Below are 25,926 nucleotides of genomic sequence, written 5' to 3'. Positions count from 1 at the left end.
AATTCAACCAGTTCCACAGATTTAGATAGATAACAGTTATACACTTTCCACCATCAGTTTAATAGACGAAGCAAACATTGTTCACATTTGGATCGGCACATGCCTTTAAAATGCAGTGACAGGTCTGTACACATCACATATATCTACGTCAGTGAAGTGATCCTTCTTTGTGGGTCAAATAAAAGTGGGTCAAATGGGCGGGTCAAATACAACTTAAAACAACAACACAGGAGGAAATTATATTTGACTACCATCACTCAAACAAGGATCCATGTTGTGTGCAACAATGGGATTAGATGATAATGATTGGAGTTTTAGTTGTTATTCTCACCTGCAAGTGTATGATAGGTTATGTGTGGGTTGGAAATGCTACCACCAGGTGACCAAAGATGTAATATACAGATTTGGTAACACTGAACTGGAGCACAGGATAGCTCTTTAGCTCTACCTACCTACCTCTGAAAGAAAGTGCAGCGGACTGGCAGAAATCCAGAAATTCTCTGCATCAGGGTTACACTATTTTATTTCCCTTATTACTTCTGTTGCCTGTTATTTCCTTGTTTGTTAATCGTGCATTTTCCTGTTTTTGATGTATATTCTCCTTGATGTCATGTGGCTTCTACTGCCCATTTCACTTGCCATCTGGTTGTTTTTTGTTCTTTAGGGGTTAGGTGTTTCAATTAACTCTGGGGTTCTGTCTCACCAGCAGTATACATGTGTGTGTGTGTATGTGTGTGTGTGTGTGTGTGTGTGTGAGAGAGAGCGAGAGAGAGAATGTATGTGCAAATAAACTAAACCCATCTAATCCTTTGGTGTATATAAATTGCAAATTGTATATTGTGATTTGTATTAGTTTCTGTATCAGTGAAACTACCACAGTAGTTGGGGAGTGATGCAACAGGAATACAGGGGTTCAACCCCCCCACCCCCCCCCACCCCACCCCCCTCCACTGATCTCTTCAGTACTTTCAGTTTCAGTAATCAAGTAAAATTCTGGGTCTGCTATAGTGCAGTTAAATAAATTGTATTATATTGCGTGCACAGAACTCAGTGGCCATCTGACATCCATATTATTTCAGTATCAATCTGCCTGGTTTGAAATTCACCCATTGTAAGGATGGTGTATTATCTGACAAAAAAGAATAATACAACAGCTAAAACAAGTTTGATGTATTTTTGAAGTGGCAACATGTTTCTTTTCTTTGGCATTGTTTTATAATCATTGGAATTAAACTTATGCATCTATCAAGATAGCGATGAGGAAGCCCAAAATTCCTTTCACCCTGACCCTTAAGGTAGTGTTAGTTTAACAAAATACATTAAAATACATTACTGTTTGGGAGTCATAATGTAATTTCTTTCCTTGTAAAGTAGCTCATAGTTTGGTAAACTACCTTTTGGTTCCCCCAACAATGCACAAGACACTATAAATAATTTGAAATAAACTTTAATAGATACTTACAAACAAATCTACAACAGGGAATACAAATAAAATGACAGTTGCAAGCAAGAAGGAAAAGTAAGGTGTGGCAGTGTGTCCACATTCAGCAGAGTGCTAAACAAGGACCACATTTGCACAATTAAAAATACTAGAGCGAAGATGTCTATGATATGGCATTTGACAATGTGTTGGCAAATTGACCCTCTTTGCGTCACATTTGTGCAGCACTTCGTGGATTGTCTTGTTCTGTCATTACAATGCCTTAAATCTAAAGATTACAGATTTAAAAAGGCACCACACCATTCACTTTCATATTGTGGCTCCCGAACCCTTCCTTCCCCTTTACAAGTCCTAAAACACAAACACTACAACAGTGACTCTCAATCGTGTGCCAGTGAGGCCCAAGAGTCTGCAGGTTTTCATCCCAGCCAACCACTACACCAGCTGATTTCACCAGTTGGTTCCAACTCTCTGGGAACAGTGAAATCAGCTGATGTTGTTTTGATCGGATGACAACCTGCCTACTGTTTGGCCTTGATGGCATGTGGCTGAAAACCACTGCACTACAAAAAGCAGGGAGTGACGAAAAGATAAATAAGAGACATTGTGATTGTATTGAGAAAAATCTCCTGAAGATGCATGCTACAAATGATCACAGTGACATTATCCTTCGATAAAAATTTCTGGTTACGATGTTCCGATCTGATGCCCTGATGGTAAACAAACAGGCACTTCCATATTGCAGAGAAACCTGATAGTGCAGCGAGTGGTTGGAGCTGCTCTTCAGCTACCTCACAGTGCATTCATCAACACTGCACTATAAACTCACAGTGGAGTGGTCAGCATCTCCTTTGTGTTGTGTGAGCAGCAACTTTTATTTATGGTCAGTTTAAAAATCATAATTCATTTCTAAAAGCAACTAGGATTGTGGAACGTGTATATGAGATGTGTACATGCTGCCACCTTGTGGTCAGACACTAAAAGTGCACAACTGCGCCTCCTCCCCTCAAAGCTAGATTTTGATTTCCATCAGACAGTCTGTTTCAGCACAGCACATAGCATTTCAATTTAAAAGCCTAATAGAAAGAGAAATTCATAATTACTATTAGAAGGGGGAGGTCACAGCAGAGGTACCGACCACTTATCCCACTTCACCATACAAACTGGAGGAGGTGCACCAAAATGGTGACTGTCAGGGCATTGTCTGGACCAGCATGTGCATAGTGTTCAGTGATTCCTGATTTAAAAAGTTACAGAATACAACTGAGAATAGTCATAAAAACAGGATTAGAAAACCAAAAGGAGTCCAGCCACTGACACTGAAGCATAATTCCAACATCAAAGAACATTACTGTTGATTGAGGCTTGTTGAAACATCCTTCATGAGGCCGAGTCAGGGCAGGGAGAGAGGCTTGAGCAATGTTGTCAAACGGGTTCAACCCAAGTAGGATCCCAGAGAAGTATGAGAGAGAGAGAGGAGGGTGTGCTCTGTGTGTTGTGATCATCAACCCCGTCATTGGTAGAGCAGGTAGTTCTTGAGAGAGGCTGGCAGGGGCAGTCCATGGATTTCGCTCAGACGGTCCCTTCCTAGAGCCACCCGCACTGAACGCCTGCACAGGTCCATCAGAGGGAGGGGCTCCGCTGGTAGGAGACAAGACAGGGAGAGAGGAAAGAAAGAGCATATTTTATGCTTTCATTAGATAGCCATCAGGATGGTTACTCATCAGATAATTTGGGCGCCAGCTGCGGTACAAATATTTTAGTCTGTGACTCATTGCAGAACGGATCCAAACAGCCACATGAGCATTTGTGGCCTACTGTTAGGCTAAATTGCCTATAACATCACTCTGGATGAACCAAATATTTTTTTAAAGCCACCCACAAAAAAAAAGGCTTTGTTAAAAAAATAGCATGATCACTACACTGTTATTCTTTTGAGGACAGGGACTTCCCTGCTCTAAATGAAACAGAAATACATCAAATCAAATTGAAATTGGCATTGCGCATATTATCACCGCCTGTAATGTCTGTACTACTTCTCAGTAAACCTAAACTTAGTCGAGAGATTCCAGGAAACTGAACATAACCATCAAAACAACATGTTTTGATAAATTCCCATTTTCTCATTGGAAGCTCATGACCATTTCACCAAGGAGCCACAGAGGTAAGTCCAATGGGAGTCATTTTACACTGGGAAAAAACAAGCAGCTTGTTTTTGTACATGACCACAAAGGACCACTGCATGCTTTTAAGTCATAAAGACTGACATATATTCTGGATGGCCTAATTATTACATGTAACAATGACAGCAGTTTACAGTGAAAGTTCACATTTTTTCTTTATTAACTCCTTAAAAATAGTGAACAGAACACAGTGGAATCAACCCCATATAAGAAATTATATATGATTAACGTAAACTGTTTAATTATTCATTTCCTGTAGTGTGGGCTACAAGGCAAAGAGACAAATGACGTCAGGTTATCAGATGTCCCAGGCTGCTTTACATAATAGTTGGGCAAGTGGCCTGACTGGCCCAAGTCTAGTTAGAAAGCCATAGTGCTGCCCTGCAGTAACCTCGTCTGCCCCCGCAGTAATGTGTCTGCTTTGACAGGACCAACCCTTGACCTTTACAGCTTTGTTCATTGCATCAATAAACACTGCCATTCTGTCTGTAACAGTTGTACATTAACACCAGGCACTGTTTATCATCAGAGAGTAATGTAATTAAGAAAAGCTTGTACTTACGATCAAGTCCATTTATGTACCGGATTCGTATTTCACAGTGTCCCCACACGGCGCTCACCACGGGGTACAGCTTCCTGCCCTTAAGTCCTCTGAATGCCACCCCTAGATAATGTCCGTCCACTATGTAACCCAGCGTGCCCTCATCCATGTCCAAGACTACTAAGAGCGAGTCTGGTATTATGAAGGTGTCATCGGGCTCCAGGAAGGCCGGGTAAGTTTTTCCCGGGTGGTTCTTGCCGTCGTGGTAGAGTTTACTCCTGCACAGGTCCCAACCCCAGGACTCAGTGTTGTTTCCTACCAAGGCCGTGTAGCCCACCGAATGCAGCGGGGCGTCACCTGTAGCCACCCCGACCACAGCGTGGGTGCCCCTCTGGCGCATAGCCCAGCTGATCTCCCACACATGCAGTCCCCGGGTGTAGCCCACCCGGCCCCGGATGGCGTCCGTGCTCTGCGCCACAGGGTGCCGGTGGAACACCAGCTTGTTGTCATCCTTGACGAAGATGTTGAGGGAGCGGTCGTCGTTGTTCCACGAGTGCTGCACCTGGACGTCCAGGCCGGCAGGCGGCATGTCCAGCAGCAGATCCAGCCGAGAGGGCTTGGTGTGATTCAGGGCCTGTAGCTCCAGCTTCAGGGGACTGAAGGCCGGGTCCCGCATGTCAATGGTTTTTATTCCACCTGGGACTTTCTGCCCCATGCTCTGGGTGGTTATAATAGCACCCTCTTCCTCCTCCTCCTCCCCCCTCCTCAAATCAAAGAAAAACGGGGGGAGCAAATCAGCCTCAGACCCCCTCCTCCACTGTGCTGCTGCAATCAAGGAGCAGGCCTGTGTTCCTGTGTCACTGCTGCTAACAGACAAGGTCAGTCCAGGTGTTGGTTAAAGCCCACCTGGAGAGATTAGAGAAGATGAACACAGAAGAGACAAGCATGTTAATTATTACACCAAATCAAATAAGCTATCCTTCCGTTTAAACCACGAAATTCAGCATTAGATCTTAGAAAAGGTCAGATAGCTAACATCGGGAACAGCAGTACTATTCCGCAAAGTCAGCCTTTATCATTCCCTCTGATCGGGGCAGAGTGGTACATCAGCTGTAATCACATCATGCTGCATTTGTTAGAAAAGATACAGTACATGTTTACATTAATAAGTGGTTCAGTCAGTGCTTTAACCCGATTCATTTGCTAATCAATGGACAACATCTGATATTAGCTGTAGGCGTTTATGGGGCCTCAAAACAAATCATTGGCTTTGTATTCATGTGATGCCTGCCATGAGACAGATTAGCACATTACAGTACATATTGTATCTGTATTATCCACAGTAATTACAATGCTCATAAAGTATAAAATAAATTAGAGAAGAACAAAGGAGGCAGTGTCTCACGGCCAAGAGAAATCAGAAATCTAAACCAACATGCATATGTTAAACTGATAACAGTATCATTACATAACAGCAGCTAACATGTATCTGCTGGCCATGGCCTCATTTCCCAGAGCCTTATTAGCATTGTATGCATGATAAAGACGATCTTAAGATGTACTCTTAGTGAGACGCATTTCCCCACAACCTTCCCAACTTAACTCACGTGTGCACGTCTCAGTCACAGCAGATCAGGGCATTGTGCTGCCTTTATCTCTCCTGCCATTTCACTTTAATGTCAAGCAACCAAGAAAGACAACCACCAACAAGTTTCTGTCACTCAGCAGTCAAAAACACATTTGTCCAATAGACTGGCCAGGTGACAATGTCAAATTGAAAGGCTACAGTTCAAAATATAAGTAATTGACAGTTTCTATACAGCCAATTTCACATTGCTGTGTCCACAGCCTGTGAATGCTTGACTTATTATCTCATCTAAATATATGCCTGATAGTTTAGCATATCAAATCCTCTACTACCATGTGTGTAAGCACAATTAGCAAGATGGTTGCTTTAATCTACAGTATATTTTGAACAAATGACCAGTGCTGCAAAGCACTGTAGCAAGTACATTTGTTGTGCTCTACCTTTAAGACTCTTTGCCTGTGAACATTTTAAGTATGACATACACCTATCAGGTAGGCCAAACCGAGGTTATGGGTTAGAAATATTTGACATAAACTAGGGCTGGGTGATAATTCAATATTATTGTTTATTGTCTTTCAGTGGAATCATATTGTGATGACATGAAGATATTCTAATATCGTGACACACATTTCTGCTGTCTAAATTGATGATGACAAGCAAATTTTACTTAAAAACTCTCATAAAATGAGGTATGGTAGGAATATTATTTGAAAATATCAGTTTTGTTTGACACCACACCTAACATCACCATTCGGTTCAATGAGATGAACATGAATTTGATTATTTAACGTGATTTTGCATACATGAACCATATCGTGATATATATTGATATCGAGAAAAATCCTTATGATTATCATGATATTGATTTCAACCATATCGCCCAGCCCTAAGATAAACCTTTGCATCTGTGCTCTAAAGCATTATTCTTGGATTACTTCTGTTTTGAAGAACCTACCCCATCTCCTGAAGATTCCTGAAGATTAAACACAACCCGTTATCTAACCTGACAGTACTAAGCAGTAATTAGCCATGTCAAATTCAACATATTAATTGTTAGACCTTAACAGATGTGTAGTGGCAGAGAATGGACATGGTATATAAACATAACCTAAACATAGCTATGTTGGCCTATATTGCCTGATTTTTACTAGACAACTGTAGAACCACAAAAGATGTCACTGATAGTGAGATAGATAAGATTCCCCATTCCTTTAAACGTGATTATGCCTAGATATAGGAACGGAGGCACAGTATATCTCCATCCATAAACTGCCATACAATTAAAGAACAGCTCATGCCGTCTTGATCCTCATGTTTCCATCAGTTCCTACACAGCTCCTTAAACACTCAAGTGCATGTAGCTTATGAAGTTCTCCATGCTTAACTGGTAAACACTGATGGAATTATGTGTTCCTCTTGTTAAGTGCCTCGTTTAGGATTATGGTGCATTGATGCTGTGAAAAGACACTCAAGTCTTATTTGATTAGCCAATTGTGCTCAATTTCATGCATTACTTCTGTTCCAGCTTTTCTTGATGAAGTCAGTCTCATCCAAGAATTGGTGCTCGCATGATATTGCAATTTTGACACAGTTCTTCACACAGCCATTTTCCTGACATCCTTAAAGAAAGTGACAACTTGGGTTTGCAATTTTCACTACCCCAGCACTTTTAGCACAAACACAAAACCTAAAACCCTCTGCAATCTTTATGAAAAGCTGAAGCACAAACTTGTTGCAATAATCAGAGAAATCTTAAAAAGGAAGGCGAACGAGGGAAAAGTTCAAGGAGGAGGATTCAATGATACCAACCAGAGATATGCCTCTGTGACATTATCATTCACACATAAAAGCCTTTCACTGTATATCACAGACCAACATGTCTGCATGCTAATTGTGTAATAGCTGTGGCTTCACATAAAGCCAACGAGTGGGAAAACCAGTGTCACAGCAGCACAGCAAAAAAAGCAGATCCCAGGCCCTCAATGGGCTGACACTTCACTCCCTTCACACAGCTACTCTGAAACTGAAATATGCCCACAATCTCCAAAAATAGGAAATAAGAGGGGAAAAACTCCAGCCATTTCCTATTATATGGTTGTCTAGTCGGAGGGTAACAGGAAAAGCAGTAATAAAACGTCTGGCTTAAAAATATAAAAAACACTCTGCTGTCTTGTTCGAGGGAGACACTGCTGGACCACAGCTCTTTCCGAGCAGGCGGCGCTCAGGAACGCAGAGACTTAGACAATAAAAGCCTGATGAATACCTGGTGTACTCTGCTTTACGGCCTTCATCACAACAGACGTTTTTTAACATCCAGATGAAAGACTTGAACTATGATAGGGTCATTTACAGTTCCAGTACTGAGGAGCCTGCGTTCCACAGCACCATTAAATTAACTGTTATGGAACAGCAGCACAAAGCTATTCTGTACCTTCTGTTTCATTCGAAAAATTAACCATATCTGCTCGCCTCTGGGCCTATTTAAGTCAATAGTCAAGCAATCCTTTTATTTTACAATGAAAACGCCACTAGTTCTGATACCCCACATAGAGAATTAAGGATCATTATCCCTCAGACATAATGTGATATTTTGCGAGTGCAGGTGGGACAACTGTTGCTCTTTGGTCTTCGTATTTCTGCCCGTGTTGCAGCAAGGCCACAGAGGGCATTGTGTTACGTGGAAAACTGGGCTGCTGGGAAGGCCACTCTAATTGAATTGTAGACAAGAGTTCATTGAGAAGTGTTTTGGCTCTTTTTCTAATGCAAGTAAACAACCATTTAAATGGGTCATGTCTCTTCAGTGATAGGAAAACAGGAGGGAAGAAAAAGCAAGCAGCGGGTGGCCAGCATCTGAATGTAAACAATCTCTTTTTCAATGCCTGTCCAGCCTTCAGGGAGAGTGAAACATGTTAATTTGCACACTCTTTGTGCGAGGAGTTTACCGTTCCTTCTCCCCATGGCAAAGGGCCACCGTACGACACACACAACATGTAGAAGTAAATCAAAATTAACAGAGCAATTAAGGTCTTCCCACATTTACCTTGGGACTTCAAAACAAACGTCTCCATTAGTAGTGTAAAAAGGTGGGGAACGGCTTGTGGTGGGATATATTTGGGCTGGGATCCTAGCCCGGACTGGTTGGGGTTCCTGGGCCCCTGGGTTGGGAGCTGATTAAAATGCAGGAGGTGGGCTCCCTGGATTTGCTGAGCCAAGGAAACACTTGTCTCTTTTGTAAGGCCCAATTTAGACTGGGCCCACCTGAACTTAAGCCCCAGCCTGTTCTGTGACCTGCTGAGTTTATAAAGCTCAAGGTTTACAAGAGACAAAGTCATCTATTGTATGATACAAAGCCTTATGTGGAAACATCGTTGTGATCATACTATGATCTGCGTTATTACCAAGTTATGGCTTTCTCTATGGACATATAAAAATTATACAGTGGCCATTAGCCGGATAGCACTTGTTAATTGCTTATATAAAATAATCAACAGTTAGGGCTTAGTTGACAGTGGTCAGTTTCTGTTTCCTCGTGAATATCTGCAATTGTAGGCTATGTAGGCCTTCTTGATACCCAACCCATTTAGCTTGTCATGCTAGCTAATGTAAGAGCAGCCTAATCTTTAAATAAGCTGTTACTGGGCCAAGCATGCGTGTGCTCTGGGGTCTAAAAGGTCCACGCGCGACCATTCGAGCGGCGCGCCAAGCAAGCGACAATATTGTTGATTTGTAACATTGTTTCTATTTATCTGAAGCTTGATCGTGTTTGACTAGTTTGTTACACAACAACAAGCACAAACCGTTTTAGCAACAAGCAGGCGCGGCGACAAAGAAACAACTCATTTATGGTTCAAACTCCTTCTAACCCGACGGCCGGGAAGAGACGACCCTTCTCACAGCCTTTTGTTTTTCTTTGTAGCGAGATAAAACATGTAATGTACTGTAATGTGAAGAGGAACATTGCGAAGCCGAAACAAACGCTTAGCCTACCAAAACCGAAACATACAGGGGAAGAAGGGGGATAAAGAGCAAATATCAAACACACCTTGTAAACTTCTTACGCAGTAAAACAGCAGAGGATGAGGTAAGGTGAGGCTTCAAATTCTTGAACCTACTCCATCGCGGTTGTCCGTCTCCTTGTAGCCTTACCTCATACCATTTTAGGCTGGACATGAATTAGGTGAAATGATGGCTGCTCTAACATCTCTCGCGTCACGTGGTAAAATAGCTCCCAGCTGCTATGCTAGATTAGGACCTCCCTACTGACGGGTTGAAGCCGGAATAAAGTTGGCTTGGTGTTGGAATTGAACATTATAGGTGGATATTAATTTTTCCATTTTCGGTAACTTGTTAAAGAAACATGTAAAAGCACAATGATGAATGCATTCAAATTTCAACAGCTGCATTAGTTTCAATTTCCCATATGAACTAGGCCTAGAGGTCTCAAACTAAAATCACTGTCATTGCTGACTCATTCCTCTTATTTCTTTTTTATTTCTCTCTTATTTCTTTCTTTCTGTGTTATCTAGGGGTCTTGGACCAAGCTCATTTTCACCTTTGATATATTACCACTATTATTTTTTTTCAATTTATAACGTATTTTGTTCTGGACTGTGTATTCATCCTATTAAAGTCACAATGAAATGGCATTTTGAGAGCATCTGGCTTCCTTAATGTGATGTATTTCCTGCTGAAACAGGATGTTGGGGCGGGACATAACACAGAAAAAATATAAACCAAAGGTTTATCAGTTAGGGAATAAAGGCAGTTGTATTTGATGGGGGTGGCAGAGGGATATTATTAGTTGGAATTTTTATTTACCCCTACTGGTACAAGATGATAACACCACTAAAGATACACTGTTTTACAAGAAGTAAAAGTAAGGGGATTTTGAGAAATACAATAAAATAAAAATTTGGTCATTTGTTTTGGCATTTAATGTCAAATAATTTTATATTATGGCATGAAAAATTCGCAAACGAGGTGAAAAAGTAATTTCATTGTGACTTTAATTAACTCATTGTGAATTAAAGAAACTGGAGGTTTTTGCTAGTGGTGAGAAGACCGATCGGTTTAATTTGATTCTTTCAGGCTGTCCGAAAGAATGCCGATCAGGTTTGATTAGTTGTGCGACTACTAACCCATACACTACCAGCTTACACTAGCAGCCTTTCCCAACCTGCACTAGGTGGAAGACAGGGATTCACCCTGGACAGGTCACCAGTCCATTGCAGGAGTAATATTCTATGAAAAAAAACCATTTCAAAAAAGTACAGTGTTCATTGACCAATATGTTTATAAGGGTGGTTTCTGTCAAGGTATGTTTCTGTAAATCAGAGGTTGGATGTTAAAGGTGGATGGATTTGGTTTGAGACCTCTAGGTCATATGGGAAGTGTGATATTGAAGTTTGGAGGTTTTATAATATATTCATCTAATATCATCTAAAGATGAAAACACATATTTTTGAAAAAAATAATCTTGTTAAATCAGAGGGAGGGTGTAAAAGATGAGAATGAATGAGTTCTTTAGGTCACACAGGAAGTAAGCTATTGCATTTTTAAGTTGTCATAATACATTGTACAATGTATTTTCAAGAATAGAAATACATCTCTTATACATAACATTTTGAAAAAGTAATTTCTGTAGATCAGAGGCAGGATATCAAAGATGAAAATGTGTTCAACTTGAGACCTCGAGGTCACCACAAGCATGCTATTAGACTTTAAGATTCACAATACATTGATCAATATTTTCTTATTGTGTAAGGTAAAACATTCAAAAAGCAATTTAAGCAAATCAGAGATAGGATATCAAAGATGAGAATGAATTGGTTTGTGACCTCTAATGAACTATAGAAATTTCAATCTATGTTTATACATAAGACATATTTTCACAAATATTGAAATCCGTGATTCTTAATTGTTCAGCCTCTTCCAGGAATTACAAATACTTTCATTAATGTGATTTCACACGTTTGGTTTACACGTTACTGAGGATGGAAAAAGGGCATATCCAGTGAATAGCCATTTTCCAATATAAAGCCAACTTCACTCCGGTGCGTCACCACCACAGAAGCCCTCTGCTGTATAACCTGCAGGCTACACTGAGCTGAAATGCTGTAATGAGAAGTCAGGTAGGACATCACACAGACACTATTCATGTAGTTTGGTATTAAGGCAAGGAAGCACTTAGTTCATTCTTGAAGCAAACTGGAGTTATCGCAGAAGCGAACTAAAAATAATATGCATATAATATCCTAATTTATAGCCTATCGTGTCTGTGGTAAACTGCTTGTTGTGAGTTTATACTGACCTTGAGTACTTAACTGTTAATGGTACTTTTTTTTTTTTAATCTTTAATGCTATCTCTATAGTATCCCAATAAAATGTATGTAATATTCCTATAGTTTTTGCTGTGATATGTGTGTTGTATCATTCTAAAACGTACTATAGGATTACAATAGTTATTTTTGTATGTCATGTTACATGGTGAGCCCTCCGTTCGTGAAGTAGACATACTGTACATAACTAACATCAATAGTCGTGTGACATATTGACAGTACCAGTGACCCATGATTTGACACACGCTATGGAGTCTGTTGTTGGCATGGTGTAAAAAAAACAGACAGTAACGTTAAGATGGGCATCAGTTCAGCATCATGAGGTCAGACTCATATTCTGTGGACAGACTTGACCCCTGGGGAATGTCAAGTATGGTGACTGACAGGCAATTTGGACTGACAAGGATGATGCACCCTGCACATGACCTTCATGTGCCGGACAACTGCTGCAGTCACATCCAATCTTTCATATAGACCTCTTCATGACAATAACGGGAGGTCCATGTCCTCCTTTAGATGCTGTTTAGATGCCTACGAGAAGTAGGGTCCATTCATACAGGGGGTGAATGATGATTTTTCCACATTGACCTCAATAAGTGATATTCAAGTCATTTGGTGTTTTAGTTTCTCTGTCAAGCACTGAATACTGCAAAAGACTGCTCAGAAATTCTGCAATTCTGCAGCGCTGTGTGGATGAGACACATGCAGCAAATTCCACCTGAATGTGGAAGCGCCAAGACACTACTGCCATCTAGTGGCTTCTCTGACACTCCCTCCCTCTTCCTGCTGGAGGTTCAGACACCTACAGTAGGTTACTGACTCAGTCTGCATTCATTGCATTGTGTTTCATTCATTTTACACTAATTCAGAATACCTTAGGATGCTTTGAAAAACACACAATCCAAGTGGCACATACAGTAATGTCACATGCCTTCACAATCTGAACAAGTGCCAAAACTGCAGAGATGATTTCTGCTAATAAGGGCCAGTGCTCCATTCTCACCAGCTATTGGTGAAACAACATCCTTATTCCCTACATTCCCTACATAACGTGAATACTGTTTGCATATTCTGCCATTTGTAGTTTCATTTTTCCGTGACCATTGCTGGAATTAAAAGGACATTTAAAATGACCTTATTTGTCCACTGAGCGAGACGTCTGAAGGTAATATGGCTCATTTTACATCCCTGGCGGGGAACATAGCTTGGCGACTTGAATTACCTTCCCCTCAGCTCGTCTCCCAGTGAAAATCCCATTTTCCCGTGCGGTGATGGTGCAATGTGCTGAGCCCGGTGATATCTCCGGGCCCCTCCACAGTGGAGGAGGGGAGACATGCTTACTGCCTGCCTTTTAGAAACCATCATTTCAGCAGGATCGATAGTACGTCCCACTCCACGGCCGGCAGAGTGCTCTGCCTCTGCTGGGGGGAGCATGTGTGGACAGCAGCACCTAGACAAGTCAAAGCAGCACGCGCAGCCAAGGTGAATGATCGCATGCTGCGTCAGACACCCGGCTCCTCGCTTGTTCCGAGATGCAGTTTCTGAGGAGGACCAGTGGGTGGATGCTGTCCCCAAGTGGTGGTTGCTTTTGCAGGGCAACTGGCCGATGAAGCTACAGTACTGGTATAGCAGTCAGGCACTTCATATTTCTCAATTACAAGCGCACTAACAAGCACCAGAGGTTTTTTGCCATGGTTCATAGCTGACTCACAAACATGAGATACATTGAGATAAACATAAAGATCTGCATCTGAAGCAGCTTGCATAAAACCCTCTCCATATCTTTTTGAGCCGTCCTACATCTCTTTGACTGTATTGGAGGTTGAGCACTCAAATAGATTCATGCTGTAGGTGAGAAGACATCTCATATTTCAGTAGGTGGCTTGCAATATTAGACTAGCACAGACCAGCATGCTATTGCACAAATCCTTAGACAATGTTAAAAATAACCTTTACCAGTTAGCAGAGTGGGATACATGGACAGCGGGGCGTTTAGAAAAGGCTGAAAAAAAATCCTTGACTGTAAGAATGCTCAACTCTGGTTAGTCATTTACAACATCATGGAACTATGCAGTGTTGAAAAGGCCCAAAAAACTTTAGACCTCACTTTTAATTGATTGTTAGCAGTCTTGTTAATCACATAAGTGTCTTAGCTTTTACACGGGCATTAACATACTCATTTAGAAGCTGATTATTGACATACAGTTATGATAATCTATAATATGTTCACATTGAGACCCGAAACACTCACACACTCATCGCATTTAAGCTCTAAAATGCTACAGTAAGGCAGTTTGTAAAACTTGGTATGAATGTGCAATGAGAATCGCTGTACCTAGGCTTTTAGCAAGGAGCAGCACTAGAATGTTAGGGGCGTGTGATTACTAATGTGCTTTTTTAGGTACGTCTTTGTGTGTGCACACGTCAGCAGGCATGTATTTAACGTGTACTTGGATGACTTTGGGAAATATGCTCGCCGGCGTATGTACACATCAGTGTTGTGTGCGTGTGCAAGGGATGGAGCAAGGAAGGAAAGGGAGTCAGTTAAGAGAGGTGCACCACTGCGGGACAGGGGATGGGGATGGGATAGGATGGGTGGTGCAGTATAAGCATCCCCTCTGCTCGGATCGCTGCTCATTTGTCAAGTTGCCTGCAGACTTGAATGGTGCATTGCTGCTAAAACACAGAGAGGCAATCAGCTTTGAAACAGCACACCTCCGGGGAGGGGTCCCAGGTGGATGATGGTCTCCTTGGGTGATCTGCAGATTAGGGGTTTTTTGTTCAGGCAAAGCCGCTCACCACATGTCTGAGGGTCGACCTGAAGAGAGATTTGTATTGTGCTTCCAGAATAATTTCATATTCAGGGACGTTTGTATACCCTACAATTTTTTTAGTGTGCGTAAAAAGAAGTAGTACGTATGGCAGATTCACCAAATACACCCTCATGCCAGAGAAAATGTTATTTTTGAGTTTGTTCTACTTCCAATCTGCTGTCAGAAGTGGACTGCACTGTTTCAGCATCGCCTCCCCTGAGAACTGCAGAATAGCAGAAATGATAGAATGAGGAGAGCAATTATAACATTTCCCAACTTCACAATAAAACCTCACATTTCCAGCATGGTTTCAATCGATCCTGCATTCTTTATTGTCCTTCGTGTGGCTTACTCAGACTGTCAGGCTCTGTCCCTGCATATGAGCAGCACTGACGTCTTCTCCATAGCGGGACACGGGGAGAAGCCCAGTGCGGTCACGGCGTTAACGGTGGCCCGGTTGTGCCGGTTGATGTGGCAGTAGACCGGCAGACCCACGGAGCTCATCCGGCGGATCAGGGCCAGGGAGAGGGCCGTCAGGTGACCGGCCCGTCGGTGCTCTGGTAAGGTGTAGGCCATCCTCAGCTCACACAGCTCGTCAGACAGCATCCAGGACACGGGCCGTCCCTCGTCGTCCGTCACACAGCGGTGTGGCAGATGGCGGATGCAGGCCCTCACATGGTTGAGGCTCTCCCGGCTCCCTCCGTAGGGTAAGTGTCTGTCCACCAGCTCGGCATGGGACTCATCCAGAGAGGAAACCGGCAGCGGCAACAGCTTCCTGGTCAACGGAGAAAAGGGCAATTTTAATGCGAGGAGAAGTGATGTATATGAATCGATTAAATGCATAGCGTATTTTCTAATCCGACTCAGCGGTGGGAAAAAAAATAATTGAGTTGCCTTAAATTGAGGTCATGAATAAATTTCAAAAACTCACTCCTGCCAGTCTGTGCTCTCTGGGCTGTGGTGGATGTAGGTGTTATAATCCCCAAATTCTGTCATGTCCAGTTCTTTGAGTGAGGCGATTTCTTTGATGAGACGACAGTGTGAGCTTGGTATACCTGTCAGAGAAACAAAAGCAAAATGGCAGTTTGTTTTAATTTGCCTTTCCCTTCATAGATTTCCATGTTACACAGGCATCTGATCAGCAAAACCTAAATTATCATAAAGCTGTTAAAAACAAACAGGCCTATTCTAACGCTTACAACCAGTTAAAAGAAAAAAGAAAAAGAAAGTAAAGAGAAAGTAAAAGAAAACCTTAACGCCTTAATTATCCCTTCAGCACACCACCTCTGAATGTCAGTCTGTTTCTCCAGTTTACAACTCTCTCATTAAGCAGCAGACGTTTCAGAGTCTCTGGGTTCTTGGTGAAGACGGCACACATGTCAGGAAACACCTCGGAGCTGCCGCTGAAAGGCTTCAAAAGCAGATACAGACATCAACGGCCACTCTGAAGGAGACTGTAAGTTATCTTTGTCCCTGTGTGCTATACCTGTTTTTTACGGTAACAAATGGCAGTACTGAATGTAGGCCAGGAGTCAACGCACATCTCCAGGTGACAGCGGTTGTTGTGGAGGATATGCAACACGCCTCCGAGAACCTGGAACACAGAAGACAATGCAGTGGGGAAACAGAAGAGACCAAAATAACAAGCCGCTCGCAGTCTTTGCAGATAAAAATGGCACACAAATAACACTCACAGTATGTACAGTATAATGGGGTATAAACTGAAATTCATCACACATTCTCTATTAAACAAAAACAAAGGTATGTGCTGTTAAGGTAACAACCTTAGCTATAGTTGTCCCAAAATATAACAAATATTAAAATATTAAAAATACAAAATATAGCAACATTACAGTGATGGATTGTGGGAGTTCTAGATAAAGGATATTTTTCAACAAGGTGAGGTCCTTGAGTGCTTTCAGGATGATCATATTGCAAAGCTCCTGTAAGTGTTTTAGCTACAGTATAAACTGCCAACCACTGAGTCAAAAGTGCAGTCTGGCTGAGGAAAAGAAACTTAATATTTAGACGTGTCATTTAGCCGGTTTGCAGCTTAATGGGCATCTACAAACTACTGCCATAGATAAGATAAACGCCAAGTCCAAAGTTCTGATTCACCGTAAGGGGAAATATCTACTTGCCAAGGAATGTAGGTTACACCTTCAACTGCAATATGTTCAATACATAAAATGTTAAAGAAAAGCCAGGATTTTAAAAAAGCCTGGTGCAAGACAAAAATATAATCCTAGATATATATTATGTTTACATATTGTGTAGAGCGGCTTAGATTTAAAGTTAAATTAAATTAGCTAAATTGATATTATAGGTCTGGTGTGTGTATGCCCCAATGAAGGTTTCCCAATTGCTGTCTCCCTGTGTTACGGCTGGTCTGTACATTATGCTTTGCCACAGCACCGCTGTAATGAGCAGAATGACTGCTGCTGACACTGACAGCTGATAGAGTCGGTGCTCATTCACCACTACACAGCAGCTAGCTGTCAGAAGTTCAGCCACTCACCATAATGTCAATCCATCATAGACCTTTTACTCCAATCTCTCTAATGCTGAGTGGGAAACTGATGACCGCTCTCACTTCATATGTTTCACATATCGAGCTCTGCCTTCCAAAGGGGGATCTATAACATCATGGTGAGTCATGACATCAATAATTCTTAGTTAAAATAAAAAAGTGAAAATTGCATTTGATACTTATTTCATACTTGACTTTTTAATCAGGGGCATGCATTCCTCACCATGATACAGTTTTCTGTAGACACCTAACGACATCATTTGCCTGTCAGTGAAAAAAATGATACCAATATGTGAACTAGCCCTTCTGTTGTGTATTCACAATTCAAAATGTTAAACTGTTTGCACTGTTGTGTGTTTCCAGTCATTCAAAACTGTAATTCCTGTACAACCTCATTTGACCTCATTTGCCTTTGACAGTGTCTTTTTTCCACTCTACTTGGCCTTGGGAAAAATCTGCTCAGCTTTACAAAATGAGGTCAGCAAAGAAGCATTGGCGCAGTGAAACACTGCACGCACCTTCGCCTACCAAGTCAGGATCCCATCACTCAGTCCATCTCTGTGCAAAAGAGATCGAACTAAACAGAGAAGAAGAGTTTTGTGAAGTTCATTTATTGCCGGCTAGCCTCAATTAACTGCCCACTGCCTCTATATTTCATTAGCAATGTCAGGTTTCCCCAGAGGAGAATATGTCTTTATAACCACCTACTCACTTGTGCTCACTGAAATCCTCTTCCTTAAGTCTTGTCAGATTTTCTGCAATACATTTTGCTCTGCTGTAAACCCAAAATGCGCATTTGAGAAAATGTTCACAGCAGACTCTCTGAGTCTACAGCTTCACAGACCCAGGAGTCAGTCAGTCGAGGCAATTCTCCTCCTTGACTGAGGACTATTGAGAATTAGTCTGGGTTGATGTGTAAACCAAGCAAGCTGCTGAGCTTGTGAATCAATGTGTCTATTATCTTTTCCGGACAGATCAATGGAGCCAAGCAATGGGCTAGGAATGGCAAAACAACACACTAGAATTTACCAGACGCTGGTTAGACTCAACTCCATTATCTGGATGTGTCAAGACTGTCCATACTTGACAGATAACCTTTTTTCCTCGGATGAGCATTAGCTCAGTTTTGTTCCGGCATGTGCTTGATTAAGCAATCAATGACCTGGCCTGTTATGATTCAAGGCCCAAACAACAAGCACCTATTTGTTAAATCATACCCTAGCAATTGGATTAACTTCCATGTTCAATTTAAAACCGGTCATAAACACTGGTGAGCGCCATATATGCACACAGTCACTGAGCTGCATAGATGACTAAACGCCAAATCTCTGTGCTCATATAATCTATGAGCCTTTGCACACATTTACACATTCTGCCCTTGGCTGGGCCAACAAGGGAGAATATTAAGAGGAGCAGAGAGCCAGAGGCAATGTAGTGACAGTAGTCAGGTAAAGCATAGGGAGGTAATCTGATAGGACATGTAAAAGGGCCCCTCCTCATGGCTTATTCATCACAGGGGATGCCATTACTGAGACTGGCGTGGGCCATGTGAGGGATCTGCTGGTGGGGGCATTTTCCCCGGTGTCAAAAGTACAGAGGATAGGACAGATGCTGCGAGGTTAGGCAGACTGATGCAGTGGCGCTGCTGCATGCAGATGGTACAGACGGGAATGCACATTATATACTATGTGTGTCGCTGGTTCCCTCTCAGCTTATCTGGACTGCAGTTTTTCTACGATATATATCTATCACGCATACTGGACCAGACATTGACTGACATGAACGGCCTCACATAGTTGACCTCCAATAGTCAGTGATGTTCAATGCACAACCATTATGTGAGATTTGCTGATTCAGCACCAACATACTGTAGGCTTGCCTTATAAGTGCAGGTGCAAGCAATGCAAGTTAATTAGAGCACAAAGCCTTTATATGTCATACCAGTACGAATATGCTATTACAGGTAAGCATACACCTTGCCTTGATGGATGTAGGGTTAATGTGAGATGCACGCAGCTCCTAATAGAGCTCCAGTGGGGAGGTTCACAAGGTTCAACCGGGGGCCCGGGAGAACAAAGTCATGTGAAAAAAAAAAAAAAAACCTCACTTCTGCAGCGAGAAGCAGAGAGCGCTGCACTGCTGCAGAAAACTGCCAAGACGCTGCTGGCTCAAACACATAGGAATTCTAATGGAGCCACCATTATCCGCACAAAACCAGTACAGTACACTGCAAATCTCATTATGTGAAGCTGGAAAGAATACTTGAAATAATTCTCGTGTACCGCCAAGCATGTTTTTGTGAAGGAAAAGAAGTGTAACCTTATTGACTGACTAAATGATGGATGGTCTCACTCTCACAGGGTTGTGCAACGCGCAAAAGAGAAATTTGGTTGGTCAAGATATTTCTATATTTTAGCGCACTGCAGAATAGCACCAGTAGTGTGTCACCAGAGTGGTGCATGGTGGGTAATGAAAGGTAGGTGATGCAGATTAAGGACATTTCACTTTACGGAGGGAGATTTGCACCTATGAGTGTTGTCTAACTTTCAGCGTGTTATGAGATGACAGTTTTTTTTAGATAGTGACATTCACTGAAAGATTGCATGATTATTGCACATTAGGCTCAATAAAGTAATTGTATGGTGACATTGTGTGCAATAATTCTGTGGTATGCCTTGCGGTCTGTGCTACGTTGGTTGAAAATAGGGTTAGTCTAATAAATTTATCAAATTCTTCCTGTATCACTAAGTGACAAATGATGATTTTGATTTGGAAGTAGTAAACCACTTCTGTGATTCCCTTAATTTTAGCTTGACATGATATTATAATTTTTGGTCTTACATGCATCTCTTTCGCCTAAACGGTCTTAAATATATCTGTTTGCAACTAATACCTGGAGACATCCTTACAGGGACTTTCAGACAAAACTAGATTTCAGAGATATTATGACATAACATTCAAATCAGACAACAAAAGATGGCATCTCTGTGGGGAAAAGTATTCCTCATTGAGATCAGCACACTTGCATCTCAGGACGGCTTTTGCTGTACTGTGAAAATGAATAAAAAGGGGATGGAGTATTGGGGGGGGGGGGTCTCTCTTGTGAGGAGTCCTTTACCCTGATGGTTCCTGGGGGTGGTGGGAGTGCAGGGAGGGGGGGTTGAGGCGGGTGGGAGGAGTATGGGGAGGAGAGGAGGGTGGGCCGAGGATGTGCACACACACTGACCCTGGAGGTTGCGTTCCCCTTTAAAAGTCCCATCCCACTCAGATACGCAGAGCTCATGCAGGATCTGCTGCGGCAGTGGGGGAACACTGCTGAGCTGTGCAGTTTGTGCTGCCAGCAAGCGTGCAAAGAAGAGGAGGGGGAGCGAGAGCATAGAGGAGGAGGAGGAGGAGTGAGGGAGAGAGGGAGAGGGAGAGGGAGAGAGAGAGTGCAAACAATGTCATTCTGTTCAGGAGGCAATGCTGCAGTCAACTTTGCCGCGCCATGAAAGCACATCACCAGCAACCAAGAGGCTCAGAGTGAGTGCATAGAAGTTTTTCTCCTCCATTGCGAGACTCATCCGTAGGTATACCTCTCTTTCTTATCCAGTCTTATTTACCTTTCATGTTGTCCTCTTTCATATCTACCTCTGTAAAGGATGCTGTGTTACATTTCTTAAATTAGCCGTACAGTAGTTGATATATGCATGTCTGTGTGTGCATGCCTGCAGTGTGGGAGCTCCTGGCTGCTTCTGTCTCATCAGTTTCAGCTTCCTCTGCACCAGTAATAACCAGCCAGCCAGACGGCCAGTCAGTCAGTTAGCAGTCGGGCTCCACTGCTCTCTCATCCATGTTTAACACATGGTACAGGCTGGAAATAGCAGCCGGCGTGTCAGATAGCGGCTGGTTGAGAGGGCTGGCCATTTGACACAAAGACAGAAAAACTGGTCAGGATGTTAAGAGTTCCCTGCACTAGAAGGGACTTTTATCGTTGCTGACTTAGCTTTTAGGAGAGTGCAGATAGTCCCAGCTCTCTACTTTTCTCTATATTAGTTGTGGGTGTATTTACTAGCATGTGCTAGTTGTGGATATTTAATTGCAGAGGATGTTGGAAACTGGTAAGGAGAATGAATTGTATCAGTGGTCCTCGCAAGTGAGGGCTGTCAGTGTCTGTGAGTGGTGAAATGGGGAAATGAGAATGAGGCTACAGTGGCCTGCATGGGACAGGGGAGCTGTGGTGCAGTCATGAAGTTGTGCTCTAGCAAGGAGGACTTTGCTGCCTTCCTAAAAGTGGAGACTGGGACAGAGGGCAGCTCTTGAGGATTTTTTTTTTTTACAGTTTGTGTGACATTAAGTCTGTGTGTGTGTGTGTGAGAGAGAGAGAGAGAGGGAGGAAGAGAAAGACAGGAAGAACATACCGTTGTTTGTGAGTGTATTTAGGTACGTTTTTATGTCTCTCTGAGAAAGAAAAAGATGAAAAGGAGGTCTCTCAGTGCAGAGCAACTCTTACTCCTAGAAATATCTCTGCAGCAGCAGCAGTATCTCAGCAACTGTCTTACCCTTTAAGAGGCTGTGTTTCTACTTTGTCTGTTATGGCGCTGTCTATGCTCAACCCCAAATGTGCTTTTAAAAAGCCATGTAAAAATAGTTTACAGGTAAAAAAAAAAGCTTCAAAATGTGCTCCGGCACCTGTCTAGGAGGTCTGGATGATGAATCCGGCCAGGTCACTTTGCCTGTGTGCAGGCTAGGTCAGTGCTGAGTTCACCTCAGGTAACTGTGCTAAGTCCTTGAAAAAGCCGGCCCTGCGCCGTCATCTGGCTCTTTGTGAGGCAGAAGCCCAGAGCGTCTCTCTGGCCTCTAGGATTTCTACTGCAGGCAGCGAAGTGAGAGGGAACAGAATGATAGCAAACTGTACTAAAGGTCCGCGCCAGATCCGGAGCCTGACATCATCTTGGAACATCTGCAGTTCTCCGGCTCACACTTTCACTGAGGGGGGGTGCTGCACTGCCAGCAAGGAAATTGCCGCACTCACCTGATGTTCCTTGCACCTCAGTTCTGCCCCCCCACTCCCACCCCTTTTCCTCCTCTTCCCTCCTCCTTCCTCCTCTCCAATTTCTCTACTGTAGTCTCTCTCTCTCTCTCACTCTCAGAGGTACAGTTGCCCAGCACAGTGCCTCACCGGCATGCTTTGCACCTCTGTAATTCTGCCCCCCCTCCCCCACCCTCCTCCTTTCTCCTCCGCTCACCCCCCTCTCCCCTGCTGAAAAAGTATGCAGCACATGCTCTCACCATCCTCCTTGAGCAATTTGCCTGAGTGAATAGAGAGAGGAGAGGAGGAGAGAGAAAAAAAAAAAAAAAAAGAGAGAGAGAGAGCCGGTGAGCCAGCAGCAGAACAGCAATCCTGCAGTGTCCTGCAGCAGCTGAGTTCCTGCAGTGCCGGTCTATCATAGCACACATGCACACACACATACACAAGTGTACACACACAGATGCACATACACACACACAAAGAAACGCAGTAACATAGAGAATCACAGACACGCACACTTGAACATCAAGACATATTCTATCCTTTTCTCTCTCTCTCTCTCTCTCGCTCTCTGTCTCCCTCTGTCTCCCTCTCTCTCCCTCCCTCTCTCTCTCTCTCACAGACACACACAGTGCTTCAGTCACATGGTGCAGTGATGGAGAGTGTGAGTGAGAGGAGGCCGTCTCTCTCTGGACCGGACTAAGCTGAGTTTAGGGAGAGAACACAGAGAGAGAGACACACACACTCTGCCCTCCCTGCTAGTGAAGGGAGCTCCAGAGGGAGGCAACGGCCAGATTAGCCGGTTGTCCCCCCCCTTCTAATGGTGCATTGTCCCATTCCAGCACTCCAGTTCCGATGATGTAATCAATGCAGCAAGCTTTGAACTTGCTAGGCTAGGGATTCCTTCTTTCCTTCTCCCCCCCCCCACACTGACATATTAGCCTCAGACGCAACCCTTAGACGCAAGTGTGAGGCCTCAGCTGCAATCTATGACTGAGGCGGGAGGATGAATAAATCTATTACGGTTTTATATGATGACTTAGTTATTACAGTGCGGGAAATAATTCCCATAGAGTGGGCTAACTCAATGGTTGTCCATATTTCACTCCTGAACAAACATACCTCCATAAAGATGCCTCCATAAATTAAGTTAAGAACTTAAGATGGGATTTGGAAACTCAAACCAATCTTTGGCCCTGGACGAACTCAGTTGGTGAAACTACTGCATGAAACTTGGCTGGCACTCTGTCAAACAGCAGCCAGTGCAGTGCCGCAGCAACACTTCCAGTAAATTAAAGCTATCTGCAGGCAAAACGCCTCTTCTGCCCTTTTAGAAAGTTGCTCTGCTGTTTTAGTCGCCGTCAGCTGGGAAACACAAACCTCCACGCAGAGCTAAAAGTGCTTTGAATTCTTTCTGAGCGAAACACGCAATAGTGACTTTGCTCTTTCATTGATAAGGTCATCAGTCAGTGTGGGCATGCTGAAGGGCTGCAGTGGAGAGCAGCACCATTGCTGTACAGTACAGTGCTTTACAGATGCTCAGACAGCCAGACTGGGACCATATTGTAGCAGGTGAGTTTTGCTGAGCTGGTTCCTGCTGCTGCACCCAGAATCTGCCTAGTGATCAACTTCCACTACAGCAGTGATGAACTCGCATCACCCCTCCTCTAGTAAAACCCCCCCATCTAGCATCAGAGCTGCTCTGCATAATTAGCTCTTATAGATGCTCATGATTCTGCACACTCTGGATAGCTCAGTGTTGTTTTATGAGTCAGTAGCTAAATAGCTTGCAGTGTACATTAGTGTGGCTTTCTGCAAGGTTGTGATGTATCAGATGAAGGATTATTTCTCTGTTGTATGGATAAATTGCTTTAAAATTCTGATTTAACATTAAACATCATTACTCCACGAAAACATTAATATTTTACAAGTGCTCTGTATCTTTGCCCATGATTTCCCTACGATTTTAGCAGTTTTATCATTCGTACGGATGCGCTTCATCTGTAATTGATGTGACCTACTGTGGGTTATGAGATAATTTGATGAATCAGCAGCTTTATTAGTATGCTGTGCTAGCGCTCACTTACCCTTTCCTATCAACTATTCACTCTACTGTATTAAAATAAAGTTAGACTGCTTGCTATTAAGAATATGAATGAATATTACCACTTATTAGGAATAAAGCAGCTGAATAAAATATAACTTTCACTTCTATCAGTTCAGGTTCAAGCAGTAGTGACTGCAGAATTAGCAATTGCCAGGAAAGGCATAGAGGAGCAACAGTGTACACTGCTTTCACCCACTGGGCAGAAGGGGTGATAAGAGAAACTAGTCACTGCCTGCAGGCAAACTGGACATCAGCTTTAACATCTATGATTTTCCAAAGATGATCTGCTAAGTCAAAGTGTGGGCTCCTTTCAGGTGTGAGTCCAATTCAAAAAAATACTCTTTAACACTTCTGTAGCCAGTTGCCATGTTCCATCATGTCATAACCTCTGTTTTTGTAATGAAATCTAAGTAGCCATGTCCTACAGAGAATCAAAACTAGTTAGCCTTCAAACAAAAACTACCTTTAAGTATAAAAGTGTTTACCGTGGAGGCTGTGTATGCTGAGTGAAGCAGGCTGAGTCATGCTGGGTCTTTTCTGGGTTTCCCCCCTCTCTGATCCTCTGCTCCTCCCCCTCTGGTCTAGGAGCAGGCTCATACACCCAGCCGGCTGTTGGTGGCGTGTTGGAACATGCCTTGACTTGTACTGCCTGAGAGAAGGAGAGAGGGAGAGGGAGAGAGCAGAGGCTTGTGGTCAACAGTTTCACCATGCCAGCGTGTGAAGTGACCCGCACACCGAGAGAGATCCAGCACCAGTGGACAGACTATTGTTGGTGTCAACTCCAGAGTGCACTCACTGCAGACGAGCGAGGATGGAAGACCACAGTGCAGCCTCCCTGCTTGGTGAGTGTCAATATTACGTTTGAAGAAAAGCCTCGAACATATAGGCCTATAATACTGCAACTGTGTGTTAAGTGAACGTTTAGGTTAATTGTTAATGCATAGAGGAGTATGGGGCACCTCTACTTTGAATACAACTTCAGAAACTCTAATTAGTGTGGGGAAATCAAAACACGCACAATTGAGCTCTGCAGTCTAGTTTGCCGTCAGATAAGCTTAACAAGGCCTATAAGTTGATTGATGTAGAAATGAGAAAATGTTCCTTTGAACTGTACGATTTGCAGTATTGTGAAAGCGTCCGAGCTGTGTTTTGATGCTAAGATGATGCCATGGTAACTATACAAAAGGTTAGCAAATGCACAATTGCCGTACACCCAAACACATATTGTAAACAGCACACAGTGGCACAGTAACCTCCACACAGAGCAGCACCAGACCCCAGTGACTCGGTGATCATTGGCTGACCGCAGTTTGAGCTTATTTATGAACAACAGCTATTTTTGTTATTTCTTCTCCTCTGTTCAGCGCTGAAAGC

General features: G+C 43.0%; 2 protein-coding genes across 2 annotated transcripts; both read right to left on the bottom strand.

The window, feature by feature from the left end:
- Window positions 1-1,278: 1,278 nt before the first annotated feature.
- spsb1 (splA/ryanodine receptor domain and SOCS box containing 1) lies at window positions 1,279-9,947 on the bottom strand. Its single transcript, XM_071543569.1, has 3 exons — window positions 9,796-9,947; window positions 4,187-5,071; window positions 1,279-3,082 (listed from the first exon to the last, which is right to left on the bottom strand). Exons 2-3 carry the CDS (start codon window positions 4,878-4,880, stop codon window positions 2,955-2,957), a joined length of 822 nt encoding a protein of 273 aa, XP_071399670.1. The 5' UTR covers window positions 4,881-5,071; window positions 9,796-9,947; the 3' UTR covers window positions 1,279-2,954.
- Window positions 9,948-15,264: 5,317 nt separating this feature from the next.
- Window positions 15,265-16,018, bottom strand: LOC139664668 (glycine N-acyltransferase-like protein 2). The gene is made up of 2 exons (XM_071543583.1): window positions 15,836-16,018; window positions 15,265-15,679 (listed from the first exon to the last, which is right to left on the bottom strand). The coding sequence occupies exons 1-2, from the start codon at window positions 15,898-15,900 to the stop codon at window positions 15,265-15,267; spliced, it is 480 nt and encodes a 159-aa protein (XP_071399684.1). The 5' UTR covers window positions 15,901-16,018.
- Between the last annotated feature and the right edge of the window lie 9,908 nt (window positions 16,019-25,926).

The sequence above is a fragment of the Centroberyx affinis genome, unplaced genomic scaffold (assembly GCF_046629955.1).
Source record: "Centroberyx affinis isolate AG114_WGS23_722 - 3 ecotype Tasmania unplaced genomic scaffold, CSIRO-AGI_Caff_v1 ptg004352l_1, whole genome shotgun sequence".
Lineage (NCBI taxonomy): Eukaryota > Metazoa > Chordata > Actinopteri > Beryciformes > Berycidae > Centroberyx > Centroberyx affinis.
This window is presented reverse-complemented; position numbering and strand designations above follow the sequence as displayed.

What these genes read in the sequence shown, in the direction of transcription:
- spsb1 (XM_071543569.1), bottom strand. Translation starts at nt 4,880, where the DNA reads ATGGGGCAGAAAGTCCCAGGTGGAATAAAAACCATTGACATGCGGGAC. An exon ending in GTACATAAATGGACTTGATC is followed by an intron (nt 3,083 to 4,186) that starts GTAAGTACAAGC and finishes GTCTCCTACCAG; the next exon opens with CGGAGCCCCTCCCTCTGATG.
- LOC139664668 (XM_071543583.1), bottom strand. Translation starts at nt 15,900, where the DNA reads ATGACAGAATTTGGGGATTATAACACCTACATCCACCACAGCCCAGAG. An exon ending in GAGAGCACAGACTGGCAGGA is followed by an intron (nt 15,680 to 15,835) that starts GTGAGTTTTTGA and finishes TCCGTTGACCAG; the next exon opens with GAAGCTGTTGCCGCTGCCGG.